At 44.2% G+C, this 27,456-nt stretch overlaps 1 protein-coding gene across 1 annotated transcript in view; it reads left to right on the forward strand.

Moving 5' to 3' along the window:
• Nucleotides 1–24,986, forward strand: part of znf407 (zinc finger protein 407) — a 145,960-nt gene extending 120,974 nt beyond the window's left edge. Inside the window, exon 10 of the mRNA XM_078287303.1 lies at nt 23,259–24,986. Within this exon, the coding sequence (XP_078143429.1) occupies nt 23,259–24,130 (872 nt within the window). The 3' untranslated portion in view covers nt 24,131–24,986. The remainder of the gene's footprint in view (nt 1–23,258) is intronic.
• The last annotated feature ends 2,470 nt before the right edge of the window (nt 24,987–27,456 follow it).

Here is a 27,456-nt window from a genome sequence, read left to right on the forward strand (position 1 = left end):
AAATATTTCAGCCCAGCTTACCTTAGCTTAACATTGGCACTCTTTACAATACAAATAGCTCTTATGCTGCCACCAACACCCCCCCTCCCCCGGCTCTGTCTTGCCAGTGTCAGTGTTGTTGGTGTTCGGCATCATGTTGGGGCTTTAAAGGGCGGTGTCCTGTACAGGAGTCATATCTACTATTCTAACCCTGCTGCAGTGGCCGGGCTGGATTCAACTGCGTGTGGTTTGTTTATTGCGTACAGCAGCAGAGTTTGTTTGTGGCCGGCTGTCAGAGAGGCCGGCCCGTTGTGATGAAAGACACTTGGACCTTCCCATCCATTTCACATTTGCTCCAATCAATTATTCAACAGGACAGCCAATTAAAAATGAGGGAGAGCGGTCAGGGCCTCGCCCCCCGAAGGCCGCCACTAGACAACTCTCTCCGTGAATAATTGGTGCAATTAATTTAGCATTGAGCAATAAAGGAGTTCTCACTCTCCTCTCTCTCTCTCTATCTCTCTCTCTCTCTCTCTCTCTCTCTCTCTCCCCCTATATACTGCAGAGCCTCAACACAGGAATAAAAAAAAAAAGCACACACCAGTCATTACAGACACACATAACAACACACACACTGCAGCAGTAATATACAACACAAGAACATTCGCAGACTATTGTGTAATATACAGGGATGTAGTTGAGGGCAAAGTCCCCTAATCCCAGTTCACCCCCCTTTTTATTTGCAGGAATAGTTTATTCGCCATTTTTACACTGCCATAAATCTCTATAAGGAAAATGCATATTATACAGCTTAGTTAGTAGTATCAAACTGATTCAAGTTATGCAAAGATGGGGTCTTTCAGCGGGGAAGAAAAGCGTAATTTAATGCTTTTCTGAAAATATAATTGATTTGTTGTTATATTGGTGGTTGTGATGCCTTGTAATGATCACCGACTGGAGGTCATGGTTTACCCACCTTGTTATTTCCCAGCTAAATCAGCGGATATATTGTCACACACACACTCACAAAAACACAAATATAGCTATGCACCATGACACACACACACACACACACACACACACACACACTTATTCGTAGGCACTGCAGGAGAGAATCTAAGTTAGGTTTCACAAGCTGCAGTCAGGCCGCAAATTATCGCCATACAAAGGAATTATTCCATTTGCTCGATTCTATACATTTCTCCCTCTTATTCTCCCTTATCTGCAATTATGGTTAATTTGCTGCTGCCCTTGCGAGATGGTGCCTGTAACGGTTATGACACCCAACGGTTATGACACCCACACTAAGCACAGACACACATACGTAGACTTTCTAACACACACACAGTGATAAGAACGCTCAGGAGGAGGGAAACAGTGACAGCTAAATTCCACCACAGCTTTGATTTATTCAATCACAACAGAAGTATTATGACGGACACCCCCAGCCCCCCCTTCCCCAAACACACACCCTATCCTTCCCATCCTCCCTTTTTCTCTCAACCCCCTCCCTCCCTCCTCTCTCATCCTCTCTTTATTGATCAATCTCTGACTCCCAGTACACCCCCCCCCCCACACACACACACACACACACACACCTCCACCCCACCCCACCTCTTTTGATAGCCAGATTGACAGTTGAGTAATTTCCCTGTCAGCGCTGACTGACGCATGGTAATGGGAAGACGTTTCAGAGCGGCATTACAACACAAAATAATTTCCAATTTACCGCTCATCAAAAGGACCCTCACAAAAAAAAAGGAGAGAGAGGGTGGGAAGGGTAGAGAGAGAGAAAGAAAGAAAGAGAGAGAGAAAGGGGGGGAGGAGGGGGGGGAGAGAAAACACAACAGCGGATTTATGGCTTCAATTACTGATATTTCACATTTAGTTTAAAGCGACATGTTTTTGTAATGTGACAGGCTTCACTGGATTTGAAAACCTCTTCAGACCTCTCCACTCTCCTCTTCTTCTTCTGTTTTTTTTTTTTCCTCACTCTCTCTCCTCTTCTTGCCGTGAAGATAATGAAAGGGGGGATAGCGGGGGGGGGGGGGGTGTGGGGGGGGTGTGGGAGAGGAAGAGAGAGTGATAGCTGTGACTCCTGAGCCTCTTTAGAGAGCCGAGGAGGGAGGAAGATGAGGCCCGGAGCTTTGATGTGGACGGATTTGACTGCAGCTCACCCCATCATTCACTGAGTGGGCCTCGATCTGCACCTCACCTGTCACTGGTGGGATTTACAACTGTACCTCACTCATCATTGATGGACTTAAGCTGCTTCTTGACTGTCATTGGTGGGTTGCAGTACTTTTTCCTCCCTTGGTACCGGTGAGTCGGCACTGCATTCCTGTCATATGGGAATAACCGTCGGATATGATGGTTGAAAGCAGTGACTTGGAAATGCGCGATGGAAGGTTTTCTGTAGACTTTGGTTGGTCCTGATCAGCTTTTTAACACAAATGAACTTAGTGAGTGATGCATCTAAGTTTTACAGCAAACCAAACATTGTAATGTCGACCACAAATGAAAAACCCAGCATGTAGTTATGTCCCATCATGGCATTTTAGGAGTTGTGATCGCAAAATGACTTATACTCTATGAAGAAAATCATTCATTTTGTTGGTTTTATTTGAAATTAATATATCATTCCTTATACTTGATAACAGGCAATTCCATGTTTCAGGAAATCTGAGAAGTTAGAGTCTATCATCAAACCCCAAGTTCCTAATTAGAATGTGCCCCCCGGAAGCTGAGATGAATGGTATTTTCTAGTAGTATTTACCTTCTGAAAGTTGAGGTGAACAGTATTTTCGAGCAGTGTTTACCATCTGAAGGCTGAAGTGAACAGTATTTACTTGTAGGATGTTCATATCTGCGATCTTTCCCACATGATGTGAATGCAGCGCAAGTCTTCTTCAGACGTTAATAGGATTCAGCTGCATGTCACTCATCACCAGTGGATTTCAAGTAGTTATTGGGTGTTGTGCTGGGGGAAAGGAGACTCGGATGTGGTGATATTAGAGCCGGGTTAAATAGTTCTTGCAAGGTATTCTCAGCTTTTGTTTCAGCTTGCTTGAAGTACCAGACAGTAGAGGATTACTACCTAGAGACAATAATGTCAGGTAGATTGTCAGTCATTGAAAAGTATACTTAATTTACATTCAAATACATTCCTGTGATTATCTAAACTTTACAGGATTCATTGTATTCTCCTATGTTGCAAACCCCACCCATCTGGCACAGAAGTAGGCTAAAACAAACCATCAAAAGCATTTTCAGATGCCATCTGACCCGGGTTGTAACAGTCTTGATAACTGCGCCTATATCTTTCACCCATATTGAATTACTCTTCCCTCTGAGAAAACTGTCTTCATTCTTTGTTTGTGAGACTTTCTGAAACCCTCCCTGCCCCGTCCGCTCCTCCCCTCGCCTCTTCAGTGAACAGTCACACAATACAGTAGATGTAATGGTTTATCAAAATCACCTTGGAAATGAGAGGGCAGTTTGCTGTTGTGGGTGAATGACATCCCACATTGCTGATTGATTTTTAATGCGTTTCCCACTGGTCATGGAATTTGTGGAATGTCATGGAAGTTTGCAAAGTGTATTCTAGACAGGGAAAGTTTGGGAATTTGATAAGTTCTCTTTGGAAGTCGAGGAATATTGAGAATTTTACAAATGGGTCACTTCACTGGGAAATAGCAGAATGTATTTTTCAACTTGTTTCACACATTCATTACTTTAGATGGTGGTTTTCAGCCCAACTGGAGTAGAAACCAGACTGTGCACCCAACAGGAAAAGGACACTGACAAACCAGGAAGGAAGAACATTTTTAGGTCATGGAAACGCTCCAGTTTAGTAATGGAAAGTCATGGAAAAGTCATGGAATTTTACATCAGGGCCACAGTGGGAGCCCTGTTTTAGGCCACAATGTGAACGCAGCATTACTCCGCCTCCCTCTGTCCTCCACTTCTCCTCTTCCATCCACCTCATCAGTGTTTCTTTCTCTACAGAACCACTCTGCCTCTTCGCTCACCTGTGTCCTCTCATACCAAATTCATACACATAAACAGCTAAATGAGTCACCTCCCAGGGCTCTCTCCCAGGCAACACTTACATTGTGTGTGCGTGTGTGCGTGTGTGTGTGTGTGTGTGTGTGTGTGCCGTACTTTGCCCTCCCCACAGCCTCCCCTCCACCCAGCTGTTAGTGGTGTCGCGGTAGAGATTGATAAGTTCATGCTAAAAGCTCTTTGTTTGAGGAGCCTCCCGGAGTGAGAGAAAAACACCACCTGCTTGGCACGGCGCTCTGAGAAATGTACACACATGCACACACGCACACACACGCACACACACGCACACGAATATATACATACTGTCTTCACACACGTCACTCCCTCTAGGCAGGAGCCCAGCAAGCATTTGACAGACATGGAAATGCAGGAGGTGGTCAAGTTCAACGTCAACTCAAACAAGCACAAAAGTTTCACAATATATTATGCCACAGTAAAAATTCTTATTAAAACAGCTTTGGAAACTGTTTTGAACTGATCAGGAGAATCTTGTCTCAACTTTTATTTTGGTGCTGTATTTACACAGGTTTTCAACGTTGGTGTAGGCGGTTGTACAAAATATCTGCTGGGATGTGTTGAGAAGTGTGTGTGCGTGTGTGTGTGTGTGTGTGTGTGTCACATATACACATATATATGCACATATACTACTGTACAACATTGTCTTATACATCTTATACAGGAGTTTTTACTTCATTGTATCTTCTTTTAACACCAGCTGAATGATTGCATGCTCCTCTATGGGTTGAGAAAATTCTGGTGCATATGAAACCCTTTCCAAACGGCGTATTCCCACGGCAGCCATGTCGAACTTCCACCACACTGTGGGTGGGAAACTCTACTCAGAAGAGCTCAGCTATGTCCTACTGTTACATACCAGGATGCACATCATAAATGTTGGGAAACGGACAAACATTTATTTCACAGATTCCCCACTGAAAAGCGTACGAGAAACAAATGGATCATAAGTATCTGGAGGGATATGGGTTCACATGTTAACGTTATATGATATAGATTTAGCCCACTATAGCTGCATACTGGAATCTAGCTTGGGTAGTTAGCAAGTAGATAACTACCCTGCTGGAAAAAAACAGCCTAATTTGGTAACTGTTAAGTCCTCCCTAATGTGTTGAAGTATTGCCAGTTTTATATATATGCGGGTAGTTTCCCACCCAGAGGGAAGTCCAAATTACCGCTGTGGGAATAAGGATAAACTCAGAAATGCATGGTGGTCAAGCTAAAAACAAGGCTGTTTATTTATTTATTATTATTATTTTATTTTTATTTTTTTCCTGCAACGTTGTTATTTTAGAGATACAAGGTTTTCACCTGCCAGCAGTGATATGCAGTATGTGTGGTCCAATGAGATGGCATGTGTTATCCCAGTGGAATTTCTGTTTTTACCGCAGCGTCGGTTCCTGGCCTTCGGAGAGTGTCGCCAATTCGGCCCCCTGCTGCCGACGCCACACCACAGCAGACCCCACACACACACACACACACACACACACACACATATATGCAGACACATACAGACATTGCCGCCTGTCACTCCTCAGCTCTTCACATCTGACGCTGCCAGCAGCTGTTATGTTAAGCATACCGTATGAGTGTGCATGCATGTGTGTGTGTGTGTGTGTGTGTGTGTATATATATGCGTATGTTGGTGCCATATGTCTCTTCTCCCAGATACAGCTTCATATCAGCTCCAGAAAGCAAAGGAACAGAGCCAAAAGACTAATAGTCACCCACTGTACACTGCAGTCAGCCCACATGCCATTTACACAAGCTCTCACTAACAGAGAGGAAAACAAGATACCTACCAATGAGGAATATGGTTTAAAAAAAAAGGAAAAAAAAAAACGTAGAAAGGTTTTTATGCATGCATGTGTGAGCGCGTCTGGTTTTTCTAGTTCTGGACCGTGACACTTTATCCGTCCTCTATTAGAATCCCTGAATCCAAACTTGCGGTATTCAATCATTTTGATTAAAAGCCGCGGTCTCTAACAGAAGTGTTGGGAGTGGAGCTGCACGGCGGCCCGCCACGTTTGAGAATTCATATATTTTCATAAACTTTTAACAATGTCAATGAGACACGTCTTCAATCTTTGGCCGCGCGACGGCGGGGCATTCAATCTTTCTTTAGCTTTTCGACAGAAAATTTGAATACGAGCGCAGTGTTATTAATGTGACAGTTCATATGGAGGGCTTCATGGGGGGATTTGCGAGGGTTTTTTTTATTAGTTTTGGAGACACTTGAAGCAGAGGGAGAAGGAAGGGGAAAGAACACGCTCTGTTAGGTCAAATACCGCTGCAGGGGCCTTCTCTGCAGCTAGCAGTGACGTTAACATTTTAATTCTGCACGCCCAATTAACAGCACTAACTAACCAGGGACATTAATTTCTGCTGCAATTTCAATATGAGAAAACCAACAATTTTTTTTTTCTCCAATTGTGTATCTCTTATTTATTTTATTATTTTGTATTTTAGACGCCCCGCTTCCCCACCCTCCCCAATTTTTATTGCATTGCAGTCAAATCAATATCGCTCTAATGTTGATTTATTCGGAGGCATACCTATCTCAGCTGTGGCTCTGTTTTTAAGTGGACAGTTGAGGGGAATATCACTGCATTCTGCAATCAACAAAACTGATTTGGCTAGTTTTATGGATTCGTCTAACCAAATCTCACTTTTTAATGCTATCGTCATTGGATCAAAAGTGAGCAAGAGTTTCCAGGATAAACTCAGTTGGATTTTTTTGACCCCCGGTGAGTGATTGAAGCAGGATGACTTTGTATCTGCTATCATATTTGGATTGATAGGGGGTTAAATTTAGCCTGGTACACTACAGTGCATCTGATTGCCCTTGATGCTGTAAAGACACAACCCTGGCTAATATGAAATGGTTTGTCAATGCCAGATCAATGTGAACATCTTAAATGAACGCACACTGGCTACATAATCCATAACAGTAGGTAGGGTAGAGCAGCACAGCACTGTATTGAGTGTCTGTTGTCTTTGACACATCTTTGGTGTCATGGGTGGTGCCATGGAGGCGCCTGAGAAACAGGCCAGTCCCCATTCATATAGCTTTTATTACCGCTCTCTGGTTACACGCCATAATAAAGCAGGGCATTTTATCTGCATTAACTTCACTGGTATAGATATCCAGCTGTCAATATGCAAACTCTGCCTATTGACTATGCTCATATTTATAGGATGTCCATGTGTTTTTGCGTGCGTGTCCGCGTAAGTGTGTGTGTGTTTACTCATCTGTGTCTTAAGGTTTGTTCGAGAGGGGTTCTTGAAGGCCGATGCTGATTTTGGATAGAAACTGCAATAGACAATATCTTCAAATTGACAATTTTCATGCAAAAAAATTACCAACATTTTTAATTAAATAATTTATTTAAATTATTTTAAATGTAATTCTTTTTTTTTTTTTTGTTTTTTTTTTTGTTTTTACAATTATTCAGTTTAATCCACCAGAATTGTACTCTTATCAGAGTAGAAAAGCCTCTGACACAGCATTTAAATCATGGGACACTAAACAACATGCAGGCATACTTTGGAATGGAAATCTGAGAATCTGATCGAAATATTGCAATAGAATCAATTGAGGTTAAGGGCTTCCCATGGACAACCAGAATAATATCAACCAATTCTACAATAAATATGTAATCAAACAAAATCCTTCATATCCATCATATTGGAGGTATGATCTCCCATTTTTAGTAAAAGGCCACTATCGACCCCATATATCGGTCTAACCCTTGTGTCTATTTTCACCTGCACCTGAGCATGTTACGTGTTTTTCTTGTATTGTATCGTGTGCACGTTCACGCTGCCATGCACATAGCCTGTGTAGTGTGTGTTTTATATTTTTTGGTTGACTTGCGGACCCTCCCCTGCTCTGAGCTGAGCTCCCCCAGCCTCTGCTGTGTATCGTCAGCCCGTTGTCAGGAGAATGGATGGAGTCCGTCCCCCCCAGTGAAAACCTGGCCAGACACCGAGCGCTAACCCACTGGATAACAGATAGACACAGACACCCCACATCCCTTTTGGGGATTTGAAAGGGGGGTTCGGAGTCTGTCTGTGTGTGTGTGTGTGTGTGTGTGTGTGCGCGGGTGTGTGTGTTCCAGGAGAGATCCCGTGGTCGTTTGTAACCCTGGCACTCTCATAGCACCTGCTGCCCAACCCAGGCAGCCTAGTAATGATGCAGACTGATGATGTTAATAAGAAGAGGTGCCCCCCTTGGCTAGAGAGCTCAGGTAGAACACACACATGCCCACGTACCCACACACACACTGACATACATGCACAAATATGCGTACACAAGGCATTGGCATGAGCAAAGTCAAATAAAAACACGAACAGACAAGCATTTGCCAACATCCTGTACCTACATGACTCATTCACACACACACACACACACACATTACTTTCACGTAGCCGATTCTTCAGGAAGCCTCCGTTTTCGTTCGGTTTGAGCCGAGAGAGAAACGCTACCTCCCTATCTACACAGAGATACAGAAATAATAATGGAAATAAAAATGTGTTGGCGCGCACGGTGAAAATCTTTCTGCTGGAAGGAAGAAAAGGGAATTATTACATACAGTCGATGTCTCCATGCATGTAGCGATACTCCGTCTCTTTTTTATTTAGGAGATAAACATCAGTAATTGGTGGTTGATGTACGATTTCCAGGCTGCGTCCGCTACAGGTACACATATACAACCATTCTCTTTCTCTTTTAATCTGTGTTTGCGCTGTGTTTTCACAGGATTCGAATGTTTGTTTGCGGTCTTAGGAGTTTAATCTCTTCTCTAAGTCACAGTACAGTAAAGCTGGCTGCAGCCTGGCTAGTGCAGGTAGCTAGTTACTTTATGTCTCCCTCCGCAGTGTCTACCCTTTTTTTTTTTTTTTTTTTTGCTTCACAATCCGGAAGAATTGATGGAGTCGCTGTGTTTATTCCGGCAATGTCAGCACAGCACACACACACACTTTCATTCTCTCTCTCTCCCTCTCTCTTTCTCTCTGGCGAGGTAAACATATTTTGCAGAAAAGCTGACGGAGAGCTTGTTTTAACAACCTCAAGGTCAGCAAGTCAAAGCCTGCAGTCGTCACGCCAGCCTCGGTGTGTGTCGGCGGCTATGGCTCGGCCTCTGTGTGTGTATGTGACTGTGTGTGTGTGTGTGCGTGTGCGCGTGTGTGCGCAACAACACTGTGGCATCTCCATGGCAGATTTATACCTCACCGTACACCTTCAATAATTCAATAACAGTGTCTGTGTCTCCTCCCCAGCTCTCAGTGTCATTACAGAACAGGGCTAAATGCCACCAGGCCTTAGTCCATCTCTCCGTCTGTCTCTCTCTACTGCAGAGCCACAGCACACACACACACACACACGCACACGCAGTGGTGCGCCCCTCTGCTGCCCCACATTCAGTTGAGCTCCCGCAGCTTAGCGGGGGCTGTCTCCTGTTACCAACATCACTAAAGGCCAGCTGCATTTGTCATATTAGTAAACCTGTTAATTTCCAGGCCACAGCCTGGCAATTTAAATTCCTCTCCTCCATTCCTCTTCTTATACTCTCGGACTCCTCACACAGGCGTGAACGGCGCCCGTACGGCGACCGCGATCACAGTCGACCATGATGAGCATCAAAATCAGTCAGTTCCGCTGTTCCTTCACCTCCTTTAGAGCCTGTCGATACCTTCTCCCTGCGGTGCGAGGCTGTTTTAACCCTCCTGACCCGTCTCCTAGCCCTGCTTAGCTGCATGCTGGACGTCCGTGACTCCTCTGGTATTGTGGAGCTCCTTCAATCTCTCCGATCGATCCGGCTCTCCCTCTGTTGCTATGTGCTTCAACCTCTCTCTGACCCATCCTCTACTGCCTCATAGCCCTGTCTAGTAATGTGCCCTGTGCAGTGCCCTCCCTGTGCGTGTGTATGCGTGTGTGTACGTGTGTGTGTGCGTGTGTGTGTTCGCCGCTGACCTGAGTGATGAGTGGTGACCCTCCGGCTGGCGCCTGGCGTCCTCCTCACTCCTATTGATTAGATCTGAGGTTTCATACAGTAGCCGCCTCACGTGACTCTGTCATTTACTGTCTCTCCACTGTCTCCGACCTGTCTTGCACACACACACACTCGCACACATACACACATGCACGTACACACTCACTTTTGGCGCGCACGTGCAAGCAATCAGTCCGTCCCCGTCGCTGCTAATGAATGCGAACGGGGTTAAAGGGTCAGATTCCATATCGCATGTATGTACATACACACGCATCCAGGAAAATGAGTTTAATTAACAGACAACAGATGCAGCATGGTAACTGCTTGTATCATTTAGCTTATAGCTACAGAATGAGTCAGCAGCAGAGCGAAGGGTGAGTGAGGGATCAGAGAGAAAACGAGGATACAGCTGTCGATGTTAATGTACATGTTAGGGTTTGATTTGATTTGATGGAGCGCGATTTGAGAGTCTTTCATTTCTCAGCGTGCCAGGTCGTTTCCTGCCCTCACAGCCTTTGGTAAACAGCGTCCTCACAGTAAAACTAGACCTGTGTGTGTGTGTGCGTGTACCTCTCCCACTCAGTCTTTGCCACAGTAATGCTCAGGTTAAGTGTAGTTGCAGGCTATTATACATCATTAGGGTAAGTAAGGCTCAGGCAGCGCGGCAAGAGAAATGGACGCTTTCAGACGCTTCATTCCTCATCGGCCCAGGCTGAAATAAGACCTGACGTCACACACGCTCACATGTATACACACACACGTATGCACACACAAACACCACCCAGGGAAAGCAGCTAACCACTTATCCAGTCAGTCACAAATCACCCTGTCAATCAGGTAGTTTATAGGGGCTAAGGCCTCCTGATCGCTGCTAGTCAGTCCTGCCTGCCACTCGCCTGCCACAGCGGAAATAAAAGGATTCTTAATGGATAGATGGGAGTGTTTTATTGTGTTTTTACTTTTTATGATACACATTTTAACACCAGCAGCACTAGATTTAGAGTGTGGTAATTTCCTCTAACCATATCAATTAGGGTTAGGCTGATATATGGGACTGATATTTTTCTTTTTATTAAAAATACCTGGATAGCTTCCAGTCAGTTGATTGATTCTAATGCCACATTTTGATTGGATTTCAGCCTTCAAAGACCCATACCAGTCAAACCCTGGCACCAACACCATACATTGCTTTCAGACAGATCAGCTTAGTTTATACATCAGTACTCCCTTAGTGGGCTTAGTGTTAGGTCACAGCCAGGTACAGAGAGGGTAATATCCTGTGTTATCTCTCTTCTAGCTCTTTGTATTTTCCCATGCAGAGGGGAACAGCGGTGTCCTCTGCCCAGAGAATGGACTTCCAGCTGGGTTTGGAGACAGAGGCCGGCTGGGTGGCAGAGCCACAACAACATGGAGGTGATAGATGAAGGAGGGCAGGAAAAAGACTAATTGTTCTCATTACAGAACAAATAAAAATCAATATCTCTCAAAGCAAGGGGGAGGTGGTAGTGGTCTTGAAGGGCACTGTAGTTATTGCATAGGAGCGGATTTTGTCGGAATTACAAGCGGTGGCGAAGGCGCAGTGGAACCGATCACATTTGAATGCTAATTCCGATAAAGGACAGTTAGATTAATAGATGTGGCGGCGCTGCTCTGGTCCTTCCCCCCATAAAAGCAGTGGGGGTGTTTGAGATTGAAGTTTTAAATGCAATTAAAGGGGAAAACACAAGGCAAAAAAAGAGGCGATATTTCCCCAATTTTTTCAAATTAAAACAGGAAATTTCATTACCAGTGGAGCATATTTTACACAGGCAATTACAAGGTTAATACATCTTCAACATCCCCTCTTAAAGTCCTCATATATTTGTTCAGGGATTGTGTTCTTGTATTTTAGTTTAATTGGCTATGCAGAGGCTATGCAGAAGGTCTGCGTAGCTGGCACACAGACACACACACATGCACACACACACATACCATTTCTGCATGGAGATTTCCAGTAGCATATTGGCAGCTGAGTGTGTGTGTGTGTGCGTGTGTGTATGTTGTTCAAGCAGACAAAGGGAGAGTGGCTCTGGTCTGGTTTCTCTCTGACACAGATGACAGCAGTGTGTGCACGTGTTTCTGTGTGTGTGTCTGTGTATATACTGTATGTGTGTGTGTGTGTGTGCTGGCCTAAAGAGCAGCTCTCACTCACCTGTTCACATTGATTTGCATGCATACACCGCAGCAGTGCAGGGACAGTGCTCATATGCACACTTCATATGTACACAATAATAATAATAATAAACATCATCATCTTTTGTAGCAACTTTTTAAAAACAGTTTTCAAAGCACAGAGTTTTACAGATTACACGAAAATAGTCAAAAATAAATAATATATGTTTTAAGAAGAGATTTAAAAGACTAAACTGATTTGTACTGTAACACGTTGAGGCCAGTCTTTTCAGCGTTTCCTCCCTCTCAAGTTGTTTTCCTCTGATTTAGCCTGTCTTACAGCCATAGAGACACCACACTGTATGATAGAAATTCAACAGTGAAGCAAATTGGCAGAGCCACGGAGGGCGGATCGACAGCGAGAAGACAAGCTGGGAAGGAGGCGGAGTGCAGAGGAGGCAGTGTGAAAGATAGAGAGAGAGATGGAGATGATGATGGAGAGAGAGAGAGCGAGACAGAGAGAGGCTGTGGTTTATATAACATCTCCAGGATGGTCTTTGGCATGCGTCACGGGGCTGAGCCATCAATCACTCCATCTGTGTAAAATCACGAGCTGACTCCAATATTGCTAAATATTTATACTGTCACATACACACAGGCGTGCAGATGAAAAGAGCCATTCATTAGGGCCTTCTCAGGCCTGTCAGCCTGGAGATGGAGATTAGAGAGGCAACCTCCCACCGCGGCTGCCTCTCCTCTCGCCGAGCTCCTCAGCCCTATATATAGAGCCATCAGGACGATAAATATCTCCAGCATGCCTCTGTTAGGTAAATACCCAGTAAATATGGCAGGGAGGATCGGAGACTAAGCTAAACAGACCTGTGTGTGTGTGTGTGTGTGTGTGTGTGCGTGTGTGAGAGAGAGAGAGAGAGAGTGAGTCACTAAACAGGGAACAATAGGGACATGTCATACTATACTGTAGAGTATGGATGGCTTGGCTTTGATTTAGTCACCATCAGTGATGTAGTGGTAAATAAAAAGGTGAATAAACTATGATTTCCAGAATGCACATCAGATACTACGTACTCTGATGTGCATTCTGAGTTGAAACGGTGGGTAAACTGAGTTTAGGTGGGCTCACCCTCCACTACATCCCTGGTTGCCATCTGACCTCCCCCCCCCCCTTACCCTCAATGTGCATCGCCGTCAAGATCAGTCTAGCTGCTCCACAGAGTGCTTTTATTTTGAAACAGGGGCAGAGGAGAAAGGCATCTGGGCCATATTCATCAAAATGCAGAAGTATAGCTTTGGTATTTTTTCTCTATGTGCACAAATGTAAACACAAGCTGAGCAGAAACGGATTACAACACAGCCACAAACTGCTGCCAGACACATGTTTAGTAGGTTATAATTATCTGCTTTCTGGGCTGTTTGCACTTGAAGAAATGTATAGGCCTTTTTAATTAAACATCATAGCCTATGTGGATTGACATTCATTTGATGATTTTTTTACATCAGTCATTATACCAGAAAACAACCAACATTTCATTTCATATGAGGATGAACACAAGAATTAAACCTGAGCTTGGAAAGTTCCATCGGACACGAATGCGATGCAGCAGTGCAGCAGCTTTCATTGATTTCAAAGGAAGCATTCCCTCCATGACTGATGGCTGTAGTGGAGCTTGGGGTTATAGGCCTTGCTTTGATTCCCTATATAGGCCTCCGTGCTGTTATCGTCTATAGTATACTGCTTCTGTTTCTTTGTCTATCTTCCTTGTTTATTCTCTTTCTCCCCCAACCCGAGCCACTCCATCTTTTCTCTCCATTTCTCTTCTCCCAGTTTTTAGAAATTTTGAAGCCGCCTTTATGTTCCGATTACTCACAAGGGGTCATTTCATCTGCCTTGACGGACCTCAGATCGCTGCATGGGCCGGGCCTCGGCAACAAAGAGACATCAGTATCGTCATCTTCACACTGTAATTACGAGGGGGGGGGAATTCATTTTGATTAGCGAAAAAGCTTTTATTCTCAAACTCACATCCATAATTAATCATTAAATCATGAGAGAGTGAGTGAGAGGGATGGAGAGGGGGACATGGTGAAAGGAGGATGGAGGGATGGATGGATGGAGGGAGGGACGGATGCGGAGAGAGAGAAAGGGAAAAAGGCGTGTAATTATCTGCAGAAGTTCGACATCCCCAGTAAATCCACGGAGCCGTCTGACATGGCTAATTAAAGAAGCAATCAAAGGTCCACCTCCAGAGATTTTGTGAGAAAGACGAGAGAGGGGAAGAAGGAAAGAGGGCAGACTGACAGAGAGAAGGCCTAATGGGGAGAATGAGAGAGGGGAAAGGAAGGAGGGGGAATCTGGGAATGAAGAAGGGATGGAGGGAGGGAGGGAGGAGTGTTGTGATCTTTGTTATTGTTTCACATGTCAGCCTTCCCTCTCGGATGAGGCTCGCTCAGGCCTCCTCTCTGTATTTTTTTCTCCTTGCATCAAGCCTTCACTTTCTCCGATCTTTTCTGCCCTTCGTCTGCAGAGTACAGCTGAAAATGCCTGTGCAGATAGTTATGATTTACAGCATTAGGGAAATAACCAATGCTTTTGCTTGTTAAAGTAATATATTAGTCACTGGTTAGTACTGGTTAGTCATTTCACTTATCGTTTCTTTCTATTATACCCCAAATTCTTCCTTTCTAAAATCAGGATGTCATGTTTCCTCTCCTGTGAATGATCAGGAAACCAAACAGTGTTGATGTCCAATGTTCTCATCAGACCTTTGCATTATAAAATCAAAGTAGCGTGAATACTTCCCAGAAAAAGTCAATATTTCTACCACTTCTCATTAAAGTGGTGGGAATACTTCCACGCAGAGAAAGTAAACTTTTCTCCCATTTTTATCCAGGCTAACTCAGATCATACCTATGTCTGTTTTTTTTTTTTTTTTTTCATTAAATATATTATATATATATATATATATATATATAAAAATCTATAAATAAATGAATTATCACTGAAATTTAAATAGCAATTAGTTTCACTACCTGTTACTGGGAAAAGTAATAATAATACTGTAACTCTGTGGCGAGAGAAGAGGAAAGGCAATTCAAAGAAAGAAGAGGGGAGAGCAGAAGGATGAGAAGAGGAGGTGGGGCGTGGGATGGTTTCCCCCATGATATCGTTTCCATTCCTCTTCACCTCCCTCTCTCTCTCTCTCTGGGGGCGTAGACCTGGGGGACACACGGGGGATAGATAGATGGAGTTAGTGTAGACCAGGTTATACCTGCACTGGGTCATCCTCTGTCAGCTGAGAGTCAGCAGAAAAAGAGCTGAGAGCAGGACACTGACCTATGTACTCTGTGACCACTGCTGTGTGTGTGTGTGTGTGTGTGTGTGTTATTCTCACCTTTTGAGCCCTTTCCACTACCTCAGTCAGTGGACTAGTTTGAGTTCAAGACTAGATTATGAATTGTGTAGGACTTGGAGTATTATGATATACTTTGGGAATGTCCATCACTTTCTTATATACTTATAGTTTCCTGTTTTTATGCCAGTTTTGTTCTTGTTCAGCACCCAATAATCTATATTTGCAACCATATACTGGTTTGCTGATATTGGTCTTTTATTAAAGGAAAAATCCACCCTCAGATACTCTTGACTCTAGACATCATCAATCTGTCTAATGCATTCCAGGAGTTATTTTGTGATGAAGTGTTGTAATTTACTTTTTTTGTTGTATCCACTTTCCCTCAACCTGCCTCATCTACTTCTAGTTCAGTTAGTGATTTCCTACATTTCCCAGAATGACTTTCGGCAGCCTCCAGAGAAGGGGCAGGAACTTGCATGCAGGTGGAGAGAGTGACAGAGATAGTGATAGCTTTAGCGTAGCAAGGGCAGGCGAGCGAGTTTTTCCACTCAAGAAAAAAAATGTGGGAGTTGAGCCCCTTACTCAAAACACAACATGTCATGTGGCTGCATTGCATTCTGGTCTATTGAGGCTACTGTCAGTGGAGAAACTGGTATCTCTGCCTCTTCTACGATGGATTTTTCACTGTATGCTTGTATGTTTTCAATTGAATCTTAAACAGTTAATGTCATCCACATCCAAATGGCAGTAAAATCTGTCTTTCCCAGAAAAGAGCTACCAGACACCAGGTGTTTAGAACAGCAAATGTAAAAGCTTTCATGAACTGGCTATAGGTTGAACCACTATAGTGGACGATAGAGAGTAGGAAAACAGACATTTATTTATATGAAAATGTCACGGATTATAACAAAAAAGATATTGGCTCAAATCATCAGTTTATCGGGAGCTTCAATCCAAAAAATATCGGTGTTGGCCTTCAAAACCTCGTATCTGTGTAACACTACAAGAAAGCCCTCTGTCAGTCTGTGCCCTCGTTCTCTTCTGTTTATTCGTCCTTGGGGTGTGTTCAGTGTGTCTCCATCTCTCTCTCTGCCCTGTCCACCCGGTGTCAATCTGACTGCTGTATAATTGGTTGTTTTTTGGTCGGCCGGCCTGTCCTCCCTGGCGTTGATTCATGGCGTTTGTAAAGGTGACAGTAGCGGCTGTCCCTACCAGACAAAGTAGAGCCATCACTAGCTAGACCTCAGCTGACCTGCTAGTTTGTGCACGCACACACACACACGTGCACGCGCACACACACACACGTACCCCGTTCAAACACATGCACGCATAGGAAAACACACACTGCATTGCCTGGGGGCTCACAGGGGAGGAGAGGGAGGCAGGTAGGGTCATCATGTACACAGCTGGACCAAAGGAGATCCTCAATCGCCCTTATACACACACACACGCACACTCACAGGCGTATAAAGATAGACACACACATACTCCTCATGCCTCTGTGTAATATGTAAAAAAATTCATACACACTCATGAACACAGAAATACACACGCATAAACACAAAGACACAGAAACACACACACACACGCACGCACGCACCACAGTCCCATATGCAGGCCATCCCTGGTGACCTGGATACACCCAGCCTGACACTTTATCTACTTAGCAGTGTCACCTTCAAAACCCTGCACCAGTGACACACACACACACACACACACAGCCCTACATCGTCTGTAAAAATCCCCCCACAAATATCAGGCATGTGTGTGTCAGGTTTAGGGGGCTCCATCATGCTCTTTTTAAGGCAACGGCTTCATATCTATAATTGAAGGTAATCGCCTGGTAAAAGGATTGTAAAGGGTTTTGCACTGTGGTTAAGAATTGATCCCAAGCTTGGGCTTTTTCATGGTCCTGCCATTGACCTTGTAATTGATTTGGTGAGCATGATATTTTTTTTATTTTTCCCTCCCTTGTGCTGTGGGTTGATACAGTATAATTGACTTTGCTTGCTGTATTGTCTATTCAGGTTGATTTCTTTGTCTTTGTGTGTGTGTGTGTGTGTGTGTGTTCTTGTACTTCTATCCATGTGAGAACCAGTTTTAGACCCTCAGAGTGCAAAGTGATGCAAATTTGGGCGGTCCTCACTTCTTTTAGGTTTAGTTTAACCTAAACCTAGGATTAGATTTAGGTTACGGTAAGGGTTAAGGTTAAAGTGCTAATCCTCAAATTCTAATCCAATTATATCAATCCTAATTTTTTTACAATTTTGTCTCCATCTTTGGTGCTTAGCGCTCATTGCTGTGGTGTTTCTGCACTGCTCTTCCCAGACATCACCTGTCAATCAAACAGTGTGTCCAGTACTGTGGCGTCTTGTTCCTTGGATTTTCTGCTGATGAAGTTTGAGTTTGTGTAGGTGGCGCTCTTTTATTTGTCTGATCAGCCGTGGTGGCTATCGCTGCTCATGCTAACTACCCAGTTCTTCTTCTGTTTATTTTCCGCTGTTGCTGCTGCTGGAAATAGAAAATGCATCACTTCCTGTGCACCAGTGAATTTTTCCCAGTAAAGACCAGACACTGGGTCACTGAACTGGCTATAGGTTAAATCACTATTGTGTTATAGCAATTGGCAATAGAGAGAAGCATTTATATGTATTTATATGAAAATGTTGTGGATTATTACTTTAAGGCAATTTTAGGGTTAGGATTTGCAGAGATAGGGGTAGAATCAGGATTAGATAAAGGTTAAAGTTCGGGTATAGGCGTAAAAGAATGAATGTAGTCCTCACAAGTATAGCAAGACAAATATGTAGGCGTGTGTGTGCACGTACATGCTTGCCTGATTACATGTGCATGTGCATGTAGGCTTCCATTTGCCAGCGAGCTGACCTGTGTTAGCCAGCGAGTATAATTGATTGTGTGTGTGCTGGTGTCTCGGTGTTAAGGTTAATTCCTCTAACTGCTGGTAAGTGCTGTCTGACCGCTCCCCTGGTGGCCTCTCCTAGCTGAAGTAATGCCACTTAGAGGCCCCGGGCCCCCGCCACTGGCCGGCGCATCGATCCGCTGATCAATAGCTGCATCTGTACTGTACACTGAGGAGGCTCCCACTCTGGCCTGACGCTAACACGCTGACTGCTCTAAAGCCTGGAGTCACACTACACCAGTGGTTGAGAGAGTATATAAGACTATTATCATCATAGGTTTCACTTTCATCACTATTATCTCCCCGAGTACAGTGTAGTGTAGTTATACAATTCAATACTAATCAACAACAACAAAAATCTTCCCATATGGGTCTCTGGGATTAAATCTTTTCAAATGATGGTCCGTCGCCTAATGTGTTTGTTACAGCAGCAAATAGTGATAGGATACAGCAAATAAAAACAGAATATAAACAGAAAGTAGAGCATAAACAAGAAAATTGCAAATGGGGGTTTTATAAACGTGTGCAGCGGTCATTTCATGAATAGTAGAATGTATGAATGAAAAGTATGGATTACAGTATTATGAGGGTATGCAGAATAACAGCAGTGAATCTGACTGAGGCAAACCAAAGAATTCAGCATGAGTATCATATGAAAATAGACCAAGTTGAAAGTATACCAGTTGGATTTGAGGAACACACACTTGACGACAAGTTGGATTTAGGAAACATACACTACCCAAGTTCTAATGCCACACAACCCTCCAAAAAAAAAAAAAAGGTTTATATTTGAGTAAAAAAATCAGACATGTTTGAAATAATGGTGACGGTCACAACTGAAGCGGGAGGCCAGAGATGAAAGTCCTGAACCTTCACACACTACAAGATCATCTGCACAAACATCACAAAAACAGTCGTGATGCCAAATCGTATAATCGACCAGAACACCATGCAGTGTATCCACGGCTTTAGCTTTTCTGTCTGCAATAAGGCCAGCTTCTTTTACCCACAGTAGTTAAGTGCAAGGAGAGGCTATGCGATTGGTTCATCGCAAAATGTACAATGCAGATATAAGATTTAGCTCTTTATTCCATGACATTTGCCATTGTCATTTGTTTTTGTTCCTCTGTCCCTATAGCTACATATCTCTCTGGTTTCCTTTCCCTTCCCCTGATCTCATTCTTCCTTTTCTCTCCTTCCTCTCCCTCTCTTGGTCTCTGCCAGGCTCCATATTGCTGCTCTCCCCACCTCACATGCTTACATAGATCTGGGTGTCATCTGGAGAGGAAAATAAGAAAAGTATAAGATAATGCACACCGCTAATGTATGTCTTCTTCTGTGGAGTGCAGAATTAGTCCCTGTGAAGTCCACAGAAAAGAGCGAACTCCCACACACACGCAGTATCACCTCTGCATTCATTTATTTTTAGTCGACGTTTTATTCATAAGACCCTTCTCAAGACATATCTGTCATCTGGAGATGGAAGTGACATCAGCGCCCATCTCTGCCTGTTTTCTCCTCCTGTTTTATTCCTCCCTGGGAGCCTCCATCTTGTTTGAAATCACTGCCAATAAAGCAGCCTGCCTCTCTCTCCTACTTCCTGTTAAAGGAATCAGTCAGTCAGAACACTCAAAACACATATTAAACAGGCATCAGCCTCTCGCCGGGGCCAAATCACGCTGTTCAAATGTTGTTCTTCCACCGGGAGCGCAGGACAACTGAAGAGATGGGATCTGCAACATTAACTTGATTCACGGCTGCGGCGACTGAGTGACACTCCATAAACCTCAGCAGGCCGCCGCCGGGCCCCGCCGACAGCACCCCACGGCTAATGTGACACACACTAGCAATGCCTAGCCTTACCACCACCCCCACACACACACACACACACACACACACACACTAACACACGCACACACCAACACACACACAGAAGCAAGCATTCAGGCACATGCAGACATTCAAGGATTCACACATATACATACAAATACGTACACTCTCATAGGAGCACACCACTCCGCCCACACACACATTCAAACACACACACACACACACACACACACACACACATAAAAAGAGGCATGACATTCAGGGATTCAATACATACATAGACACACACACAAACACACAAATGTGACATAAACTAGTGACGCCTACCTTAACACCTTCCCCACACACACTCAAAAACAGGCATTCGAACAAACACACACACACACACAAGCATTCAGGGGTTCACACACAAGCATACAAATATGCACTCTCTCTTAGGAACACATACACACACACACACACACACACACACACACACACATAAACGGGCTTTATGGTAATGCAGCAGACACAGCACAGCGGTTGAGTTATTGTCCTCTCCAGCCGACCTCTCAGCTCGCAGCGTTTTGGCGTAGGCAGTTAGCGTCGGCCCTGTAGCTCTGTGTAAACAGGTAACCTCTGCTGCTCAAAATGCCAAATTCCTCTGGCTGCCTCTGACAGGGCCGACTCCCTCCACACACCAGCTACAGCGGTTGTCACTTGAGATACAGATAGCAGAGCGTGTATCGATATTCGCTACACAGACTTGTTGGTTTCCTGTTATTCTGTGTTGTTTACGGCAACATCACAGCGCATCAGTTGTTAGTTCGGCTTTGGACAAATGCATGTTGTTGTACATTATGCTATACTTGCTATATACAGAGAGATAGAGAGACCCCTGTGGACTCATAAAGAGGAAATGAGTAAAGTGGGAAGCGCAGAGAAAAGAGACAGGCTGAGAGAGATAGACAGAGACAGATAGACTGATAGAGAAAAGCAGATACAGAGACAGAGAGGGACAGTTAAGGTGTTGTCAAACCAAATCTGTGTTTGTTTTGGGCTATGCACTGGTTTGGTTGCGTTTTCACATGCAAACCATAATTTATCAACAAAGGCCACATGGAAGCAGTCATTTCCATCATTGGTCAGAAATTTGGTGCGGGAAATGACTTTCTTTCTCGTCCTTAACCCATATTTCATAGCGTGTTTAACCCATAATGTACAGTGCTTCAGGTCAGATCATGTGATTCTCAGTCCAAACAAAGCTCCAGGATACAGAGAAACCTCCCTATCAGCATGGTGTTGGTCTGATTGTTGTGTTCTCATATGGGCAAATGAACCGAACTAAGGGGAAAACTGTTCCAGGCTTTGAAGTAACTGCTCTAAACCAACTAGGTGTGAAAACGCACAGAGAGAGAACATCTCCTGAGCAAACCAGTATTATTATTCGGAATGAAAACAACTGTAGCCTCAGTCCTGTCCCTCTACACTTAACAGTTCACTCTGATGTAAGAGGTATCGTTGGTTGGAGGGATGCACACACTCCTAACACACAAAGTGTACACTGTTTCCCCCGAGTGACTCATGGAGAAGCTTGTAAAAATGTGTGGATAGTCCATTTTGAGTGTATCTGAGCAGGATTAACGGTCTTGCCGTCACCAAAGGACTAGTGGTCACTGCCTCCTTGTCCAATAAGAGTGAGAGTTAAAGCTAACAACATCTCGGTTCCTGTTTACACTGGAGGAGGACAGGGCAGACTGGGGTCAGAGGCTGTTCGCAGCGCAACTCTGACTTTCTGATCACATTGTCAACCTTGTGAGTGCAGGACATAAAATGTCAGGGAGAGATAGGAATATCAATGATTGATGAGTTTGTTCCTGTATATACTGTGAGAACTGTGTGATCACGTCGCTGCCCTCGGGGGATAAAACTCGTATCTCCAAAATGTCAACTTTTAAGGAACTATAAGAAAAAACAGCATCTGTGTTTTTAGCTTGAACTCCATGCATTTTTTAGTTTATCTAATGAGGTTTTGAAAGGGTTTCAAGCCTAAAGGGTTGTAGAATTTTCTCAACCCATGGGGGAGCATGCAAACCTTCAGTTGAAGTGAAAAAAAATCATCAAAATTGGAATTAAGTGGTTTTCACATGGCAACAGCACCTGTGTGTGTTTGTACATTTCTGTACGAGTAAATCTGTGCTCATAAGCCTAGGCATGAACAGTGTCCGCTCTTCACTGCCTCAAATTCCCATTTTTCTGAATAGATTAGCCGATGAGTGTCTGGATCGTCTGAGCCGGTCGCTGTTTAAACAATGGCATTTCTAACACTGTTCCCATCGCCTTGGAAACGCCATGGCAACCTGTGATCTGAGAGGGCACGGTGTGGCTCAATTAGCGCCACACGTATCTCACCACACTCTGCCGCCAAGCCTAATATCTCCATATTCTGTCCTTTCATGCATTAACTACCACAAATATATATAGTGTGACATTACCTTTCTTGTCAACTTCACAGCCTTCCTTTTTCACACAATGATGGATGCATAAACATAGCAGCTTCAACAGCAGAATTCTAGCTTCCATGAAGATTAAGAAAGAGAATAAATATGCATGGCCAAGTGATATCTACAGTAAATACTACGCTTATTTTATCAGTTTTGGATATGTTTTTGTCTCATCTTGCCACTGAATGATTTCCCCTCTCTCGTCACTCTACTTGATCTCCAAAAAATCTATCTCTCTTTTTATTCTCTTTGTTTTCCTTGCACTTTGCTCTTACATAATTGATTACATTCTAAGGCCCTCACCTTTGCACTATTTTTTGTTTCCTTGTAATTTCTAGCAATCCAGGAATTGAAGCTTGTTCTACTGCTTCATTGTTGCTCTGGAGGAGCGTCAGCTAAATGCCTAAAATGTGAAAAGTAATGTAAAATGTGTCTGTGTGTTCCCCAGGTATCGTGTCCAAGTCTTTCGAGTGTCGTCTGAAGGGCCAGGGGGCTACGTTTGTGGAGACGGAGACTGCGGTCTCCCCTGTACGCAGGACGGGCTCGGCGGACGCATCCAGCCAGGACGAGCCTGTCCAGCAGGTCATCATCATCCAGGGCTACGGCGACGGGGAGGTGGCCATCGACCAGGCCCTGGAGCAGTCTGCCGCCGCCACCCTGCAGACGCTGGCCATGGCCGGCCAGGTGGCCGAGGTGCTCCACATCACCGAAGACGGACAAGTCATCGCCTCGGGCAGGGAGGTGGCGTCCGGAGGGGCCCACCTAGCCGGAGGCAGCACCCAGTACGTGGTGCTGGAGTCGGGGGAGGCCAGGGATCAGCTGCAGGCCGCCGCTAGAGGAGGGGTGGCGGTCGCAGCCGCGGGACAAACTCACATGGTTTCTGAGTCGTCCACGGCTCTGGACGCTCTGCTCAGCGCCGTCAGCGAGATGGGCCAGCAGGAGGAGATGGGTGGAGAGGCAACCGCCGCTCAGGAGGTCCTCACCTCGGAGATGGCCGAGGCCGTGCAGAGAGAAGTGCTGGAGGAGGTGAAGCAGGAGCAGGAAGAGGTGCAGGTCATCCAGGAGGCCAGCCAGGAGGAGATGCAGGAAGTGCTGCAGTTTGCGGCTTCGCAAATGATGAAGGAGGGCCTGACCCAGGTCATCGTCAACGACGAGGGCACCCACTACATTGTGACGGAGCTGGACAACTGCACCCTGCAGGTGGAGGGAGGCGTCTATGGGCAGGCAGGGGAGGAGGTCCAACAGGCGGAGCAGCAGGCGGGAGGAGAGATGGTGGTCTATCTGGATGGAGCCCCACATAACATAGTCCTTGAAGGGTAGAGGAGAGAAAAGATCTAAAAGAGTTTAATTTTTCATGTTTAGGGCAGATGTACCCAGTATACAGTACAGTACAGTGCAGCAGTACAGTTCTGTTGAAGCCTGAGGCAGTCTGTCTCTCGGAGTCTTCCTCTTCTCTTGTCTCCTTTCATTTCACCCTTTTTATTTGAAGATCGTGTCTTTTTATCCCACCCCTTCCTTTTTTTCTTTTTTCTTCTTCTCTTGGGCTAAGATAAACTCAGGTTAACCATCATTTGTTTAGTGAGAGTGAGAGGAGAAAGGTTTTGGTGCTATGTGAGTTAACATACAATCCTCACAACCACCAAAACCACATTAACCACTTGATTAATGACATGCAACTTTAGGAAATACATATATTTCCTCATGGTATATTTTTTAAATGCGTTGTTTAATATGCTGAGAGTTTTATGGCTCCATGAAATGGAAAATATCTGTCTTCTATTCTTTACTGAGTTAGAAAATGCTTACAAATGTTTGGGGTTTTTTTCTTTTTTCTTAGCGAGCATAATGACGTGAGATTTCTTCATGACGTCTTTGGTTAATGTCACCCTAGAGCTTGTTTTGCGATGGGTTGCATTTTGCTGATGAGTCCTATGACCCTATGATTCATTCAACGCTGTTTATTTTCTAATGACTTCTCATTTTATGTCATTTTTTGTTCATTCTCTTTTTATTAAATATAATTAATTTGTTACGAACTGATGTTTTGATGGAATGGTTTGAAATAAAAACACAAATGGATCTTATAAATGTTTTTCTGCTTAACAAAATAGGATGAATGCTGAAAACGTTTCAGATTTTTTAACAACCCTGCAGCTACTTCTAAGTTCAGTTCTGGAAAATGTGTCAAAACCGTTCATTTATTTCTAACAATAAATATTGATCCTCATTTTTGACAACTGTGTCCATGTTTTTTTTTTGGTTGCTGTTGTTTTTTGTTTTTTTTTGTCTTACACTTTTTGACAATAAAGGCCGTAAATTGTCCTGTCACATCAAGCACACACGACAGCATCCGTACCGCCATTATATATACAGTACAGCGCTATCATACATGTAAGATGCGCTTACATGCATCAACTGATAGCTCCCATCATGCTTTCTGATCACTAACAGTCATTATCATCACCATTATCATTATCGTCATCATGATCACCATCATCCTAATCGTCATCCTCTCCTCTCTCTCCCCCCGTCAGGCCCATTCTGTTCATTGTGTACAACACACTCATCCTTTTTGTCCCAGCAGTATTCAGCACTGGAGGGAGAATCAATATTCATTTAGGCCCCTACACAGGCCTGGTTTCTGATGGAGTGAGTGGGAGAGCGGTATGACGGCTGCAAACACAATGGCCGACCGCTGAAAGTAGAGAGAGAAAGCACTCATACACACCGAGGGCATCAAAAGATCATCCCTTTAACACAGACTCGCGCGCACACACAGACACACACACACACACTGCAGGCAGAGCGAGAAGGTGGGCTGAGAGAGAAAGTGCTGGAGGAGTGGGCAGGAAAAATGAGAGGAGTGGATTACAGATGGATGTTGAGAGAGGTGAGGCCAGAGAGAAGTGAAAGAGCAGTGAAATCCACATAACCACACAGAGGGAAGGGAGCCTGTAATTTCACATAACGCCTGTCTGCCTCTCTGCCTGTCTTTGTCTCCTATTCCCAGTCTCATCTCGCTTTTATAAACCCACAATCTCTCTTCACACTTTTTCAATTCAGCTAAGATGCACACATTTAACTGCAGTCGCTCTCCTTTTCTCTGTGTGCATGCATACGTGCCTATATGCAGGGTCCCAAATCAACGCCCACTGAGCGCCAAATGCTGCTAAAATTGATCTGTGGAGGATAAATCAATCAGATAAATCAACTTTTTCAGATGATAACATTTGAACGCCTCAGTTATATACAGTCTTTGGTCTTTGCCTGTTCTCAAACAGCTTACTAGCCTAATGATTTTTGAGGATATATCAAAATATAATATGTACTAACTTCAACTGTGTGTGTGTGTGTGTGTGTGTGTGTGTGTGTGTGTGAACAGGTAGGGAGTCAAAAGTAAATTTTGGACACTGCACTGTATCCATATTGCATAGGGTAATTGTGTTTGACTATGAATATGTATAGTGAGCAGTGATGGAGTGGTGAATAAAAAGATTGGGTAAACTAAACTATGACCTCCAGTTGACCTCCAATATAAGCAAAAAATATGAATAAATACAAAAATTATAATTATATTATCTTATCTGAAAAGCCATAATTTATGCTTTTTTCCCCCTTAACAGACCCCATCTTCATATAACTTTTATCAGTTTGATACTTCTTACTGTTTATACTATGAATTCAGGTCATAAATATTTACATCAGCCTAAAAAAGTGAGGTAAACTCTATTCCGCAAATAAAAAGGCGGGTAACCTAAATTAAGCTGGCTTTATACCCTCCACTATCAGTGTGTGTCGATGTTTTTGTTCTGATTAGAAGTGTATGTGTGTGTGTGTGTGTGTGTGAGTTATTGTGTACTACATTGTGTGCGTCTCCACCGTCCCTGTGTATCTCCCTAATCAGTGCTGGGTGGTTCATTATTAGCTGCAGCAGGCCACTCGTGTGACATGGAAGAGGGAGAAATTAGCAGCTGTCACCCAGTGATGAGTTCATTTCCTGACAGGCCTCTGCTCCGACGATCCTGCTGGAGACGACCAGACGGCTGATGGAAACCTGCCGCCGAAGCTTAATTGGAGAGCCGGAAAAGGGCAGGGAGAGGAGGGGGGCATGGATGGAGAGATGGGGGGGGGGGGGGGGGTCAGTGGCAAGGGTGGAAGTAACGCGTTAAAATTCGCTCACGCTGCTGTAACTGAGTAGCTTTTAGTGTGCCTGAGTATTTTTTGAAGTCAGTAATTAAAGGTCCCATATTATTCAGTTGTCATGGTTTTTTTTTCAAATACTATGACTCATGTTAAGAATAACGTTCTTCATTATGTATTGCAAATAAATATAGTTTAGTTAAAAGTTGAATTAGTTACATTAGTTACTATTTTTGTGCCGGTGCAGATCAACCACAGTCAGTGGTAATTTAACTGGCCGCAAGTGTTTTTTTCCCGCCTCCGCCTGGTCAGTAAATTCGTGACTCGCCATGGCATCGCTAGCGCTAGCGAAATGGGCAAAGGAGCGCACTACAGGGGAGAATCAGTACACTTCAGATGGCGCAGTGGAATTTTGGTATCAAAAATTCTGCACAGCCATAATGTAGCGCAGACGCAGGTGCTCTGTGCTAGTTTCGTGGCCTTTGTGGCGAAGGCGCACCCACATA

The sequence above is a fragment of the Centroberyx gerrardi genome, chromosome 12 (assembly GCF_048128805.1).
Source record: "Centroberyx gerrardi isolate f3 chromosome 12, fCenGer3.hap1.cur.20231027, whole genome shotgun sequence".
Taxonomy (NCBI): domain Eukaryota; kingdom Metazoa; phylum Chordata; class Actinopteri; order Beryciformes; family Berycidae; genus Centroberyx; species Centroberyx gerrardi.